The sequence below is a fragment of the Pyrgilauda ruficollis genome, unplaced genomic scaffold (assembly GCF_017590135.1).
Source record: "Pyrgilauda ruficollis isolate IOZ18807 unplaced genomic scaffold, ASM1759013v1 scaffold911, whole genome shotgun sequence".
Classification (NCBI taxonomy): Eukaryota; Metazoa; Chordata; class Aves; order Passeriformes; family Passeridae; genus Pyrgilauda; species Pyrgilauda ruficollis.
The window spans coordinates 1-4,299 of NW_024531167.1; the positions used below are offsets into that span (position 1 = coordinate 1).

The 4,299-nt window shown below is 59.9% G+C and overlaps 1 protein-coding gene across 1 annotated transcript; it reads left to right on the top strand.

The window, feature by feature from the left end:
- Positions 1-1,335: 1,335 nt before the first annotated feature.
- Positions 1,336-4,128, top strand: NKPD1 (NTPase KAP family P-loop domain containing 1; the record flags this gene model as incomplete). Its single annotated transcript, XM_041489280.1, has 2 exons — positions 1,336-1,467; positions 2,301-4,128. Coding segments are annotated over 2 exons (1,775 nt in total), but the record flags the coding sequence as incomplete, so codon positions are not given.
- Between the last annotated feature and the right edge of the window lie 171 nt (positions 4,129-4,299).

Sequence of the window (4,299 nt, forward strand, 5' to 3'; positions counted from 1 at the left end):
ATCCCAAATCCTGGTCCCAAATCCCTGATCCCAAACACAAAATCCCAATCCCAAATCCCTGATCCCAATCCCAAATCCTGGTCCCAAATCCTGTTCCCAAACACCAAATCCCAAACCCCGATCCCAAATCCCAAACCCTGATCCTAAATCCCAATCCCAAATCCGAAATCCAGAGCCCCCGACAGAGGATGACATCTACTGCCGCTGCCTGTCCCAGTCCCAAACCCCAAACCCCAAACCCTGAATCCCCAAACCCCAAACCCCAAATCCCAAACCCCAAACCCCAAATCCCAAACCCCAAACCCCAAATCCCAAACCGCAAACCCCAATCCCCAAATCCCAAATCCCAATCCCAATCCCAAATCCCAAACCCCAAACCCCAATCCCAAACCCCAAACCCCAGACCCCAAACCCCAAACCCAACCCCAAACCCCAAACCCCAATCCCAAATCCCAATCCCAATCCCGAATCCAGAGCCCCCCACGGAGGATGACATCTACTGCCGCTGCCTGTCCCAGTCCCAATCCCAAATCCCAAATCCCAAATCCCAAACCCCAGACCCCAAACCCCAAACCCAACCCCAAACCCCAAACCCCAATCCCAAATCCCAATCCCAATCCCGAATCCAGAGCCCCCCACGGAGGATGACATCTACTGCCGCTGCCTGTCCCAGTCCCAATCCCAAATCCCAAATCCCAAATCCCAAACCCCAGACCCCAAACCCCAAACCCAACCCCAAACCCCAAACCCCAATCCCAAATCCCAATCCCAATCCCGAATCCAGAGCCCCCCACGGAGGATGACATCTACTGCCGCTGCCTGTCCCAGTCCCAATCCCAAATCCCAAATCAATCCCAAATCCCGATCCCAAATCCTGGTCCCAAATCCCTGATCCCAAACACAAAATCCCAATCCCAAATCCCTGATCCCAATCCCAAATCCTGGTCTCAAATCCTGGTCCCAAACACCAAATCCCAAACCCCAAATCCTGATCCCAAATCCCTGATCCCCATCCCAAATCCCTGATCCCCATCCCAAATCCTGGTTCTAAATCCTGATCCCAAACACCAAATCCTAATCCCAAATTCCTGATCCCAAATCCTGATCCCAAACACCAAATCCCCAATCCCAAACCCCAAATCCCAAACCCCAAATCCTGATCCCAAACCCCAAACCCCAAATCCCAAACCCCAAATCCTGATCCCAAACCCCAAACCCCAAATCCCAAACCCCAAACCCCAAACCCCAAATCCCAAACCCCCAAACCCCAAATCCCAAATCCCAAACCCCAAATCCCAAATCCCAATCCCAATCCCAATCCCAATCCCAATCCAGAGCCCCCCACGGAGGATGACATCTACTGCCGCTGCCTGTCGCGCACCCTGTGCCACACGGCCACGCCCGTCACCGTCGGCTTCTACGCGCCCTGCGGCCACCGCCTGGAGTCCCTGCTGGCCAAGGTCACCGGTGGGTCGGGAATTCGGGAATCCGGGAATCCGGGAATTCGGGAATGTGGGAATTCGGGAATTGGGAGCAGTGGATTTAGGGTTTTCTGTGCCTGGGGGTGTTTCCTGAAGGTCTGGGGTCTCAGCGCAGTCCCAAATTCCAGGCCAATCCTTAATTCAACACCAAATTCCATCCCAGTCCCAAATCCCATCCCAGTCCCAAATTCCATCCCAAATCCCAAATCATATCTCAATCCCAAATCCCATCCCAGTCTCAAATCTCATCCCAGTCCCAAATCCCATCCCAGTCCCAAATTCCATCCCAAATCCCAAATCATATCTGAGTCCCAAATTCCATCCCAAATCCCAAATCATATCTGAGTCCCAAATTCCATCCCAAATCCCAAATCATATCTGAGTCCCAAATTCCATCCCAAATCCCAAATCCCAACTCCCAACTCATCCCATGCATTCTGTCTCAAAAGTAACTCAACCCAACCCAACCCAACCCAACTCAACCCAATCCAACTCAACCCAACCCAACCCAACCCAACTCAACCCAACCCAATTCAACCCAACCCAATACGATCCAACTCAACCCAACCCAACTCAATACGATCCAACCCAACTCAACCCAACCCAACTCAATCCAACCCAACCCAACCCAACACAACCCAACCCAACTCAATCCAACCCAACCCAACCCAACACAACCCAACTCAACACAATCCAACCCAACTCAACCCAATCCAACCCAACCCAACTCAACACAACCCTATCCAATCTCACCCACCCCAAACACCAAATCCAACCCCAAAAACCACCCCAAACCCCAACCCCCACTCTTGCTGCCAGCCTTCATGCGGGAGGAGATGGCCCAACGCGAAGCCGCCGAGCTGCGCCGGGGCCACCGCAAGCCGCGCAGCCCCCACGGCTGGGGCCTGCTGGAGGCCCTGTGGCTCCTGGCCTTCTACGAGCCCGTGGTGACCGAGGGCCACCTGCGGAGGAAGAACCTGGAGTTCATCTTCATCCGCTTCAGCGCCTGGGAGTTCGCCGGCTGCGACAAGCTCTGGGCGGGGCTGGTGACCACGCTGTGCCACCACGTCCGGCAGCACTTCGGCGCCTTGCCGCTCAGCGTCTTCCACGTGCTGGGCTCGCGGCCGCGCTTCGCCTCCGGCTTCTCGCAGCGCGAGTGGGTCCTGAAGAAAGGGACCTGCCTGCGGCTCTGGGGGCTGCTGCTGGTGCTGGCCGTGGGCATCGCCATCCTCCTGGTGGCCCTGTTGGTGCCGGGCATCAAGGACCACCACGCCCTCAAGGTGGTGGGCAGCGCCGTGGCCTCGCTGTCGGGCTCCTCGCTGGTGCTGGGCGCCTTGTCCATCCTCAAGAACTTCCTGGTCAGCGAGAAGAAGAAGATCGAGCGCTTGACCAACAGCGACAGGTTCGCCGGGCAGTTGGGTTTCATGAGCAAGATCCGCGACGAGGTGGAGGTCTTGGTGGATTATTTGGCTTTCATGGAAGTCTTCGAGCGCCGGCGGCTCCGCGTGGTGCTGGAGATCACCAGCCTGGACCTCTGCTACCCGGAGAAAGTGGCCGGAGTCTTCAACGCCATGGCCACGCTGCTGTCGGACGCCAACGCGCCCTTCATCTTCCTGCTGGCCGTGGACCCCAGCGTCATCGTGCCGTGCCTGGAGCAGACGGGCTGCATGAAGGGGCTGGCGGACAATGGCTACCTGTACCTGAACCGCGCCGTCACGCTGCCCTTCTCCATCCCCGAGATGGGCGCCCGCTCCCGCCTGCGCAGCGTGGCCGCCGCCATCCAGACGCGCGAGGACCTCATGTACCGCATCATCGCCGGCAACGTCGCCAAAACCCGCGGTGGCTGCTGCCGCGGCGGCGTTCCGGAGGCGCCCAGCTGGAAGGAGGCGGATTCCGAGGCGGTGGCGTGGATCCACGAGGCGTTCCGGTGCCTCCACGACGGTTCCGACGTTTTGAGCCGCTACCTGCCGGAGAACGGCGCCAACGTCCGGCGCATCGTCAACACCATCCCCATCACGCTGCGGCTGCTGCTGCACCGCGCCGGCGGCGCCGCCGCCGTGCCGTCGCCGCGCGCCGCGGCCGCCTGGGTGGTGCTGGCCGACCGCTGGCCCTGCCGCCTCAGCTGGACGCTGCAGTGCCTGGAGGACGCCGGGCAGGGCGCGGCGGCACCGGGCGGCTCGGAGAAATCGCTCTGGAGCGTCTTCCAGGAGCACGCCGGCGAGCTGAGCGCGCTGCGGCAGCCGCTGGGCAAGGTGCTGAGCCTGGACGGCGACCCCGAGCTCTTCCAGGCCTTCCTGGCGCGGGATTTCCCCTTCGGCGCCGGCGAGGCGCGGCAGCTGCTCGGCGTCACCGTCAACCTGGACCATTCCATCCGGCAGCAGATGGGGCTGCTGCGGGCGCTGGCGCGGCTGGGCAGGGCCGCGCCCGTGTCCCGAGGGGTGCAGTGCCCCGGCGCCCGGTGAGCCCCGCCGGGAACGGGGTTTGGGGTCGGGATTTGGGGATATTTGGGGATTTGGGGTCGGGATTTGGGATTTGGGATTGGCTTTGGCAGCAGATGGGGCTGCTGCGGGCACTGGGCAGGGCCGCGCCCGTGTCCCGAGGGGTGCAGTGCCCCGGCGCCCGGTGAGCCCCGCCGGGAACGGGGTTTGGGATCGGGATTTGGGGATTTGGGGTCAGGATTTGGGATTTGGGGTCGGGATTTGGGGATTTGGGGTCGGGATTTGGGGTTGGGATTTGGGAATGGCATCGGGATCAAGATTTGTGACTTGGGATCAGGAATGGCATCGGGATTTGGAATGGCACTGGGATTTGGGATTGG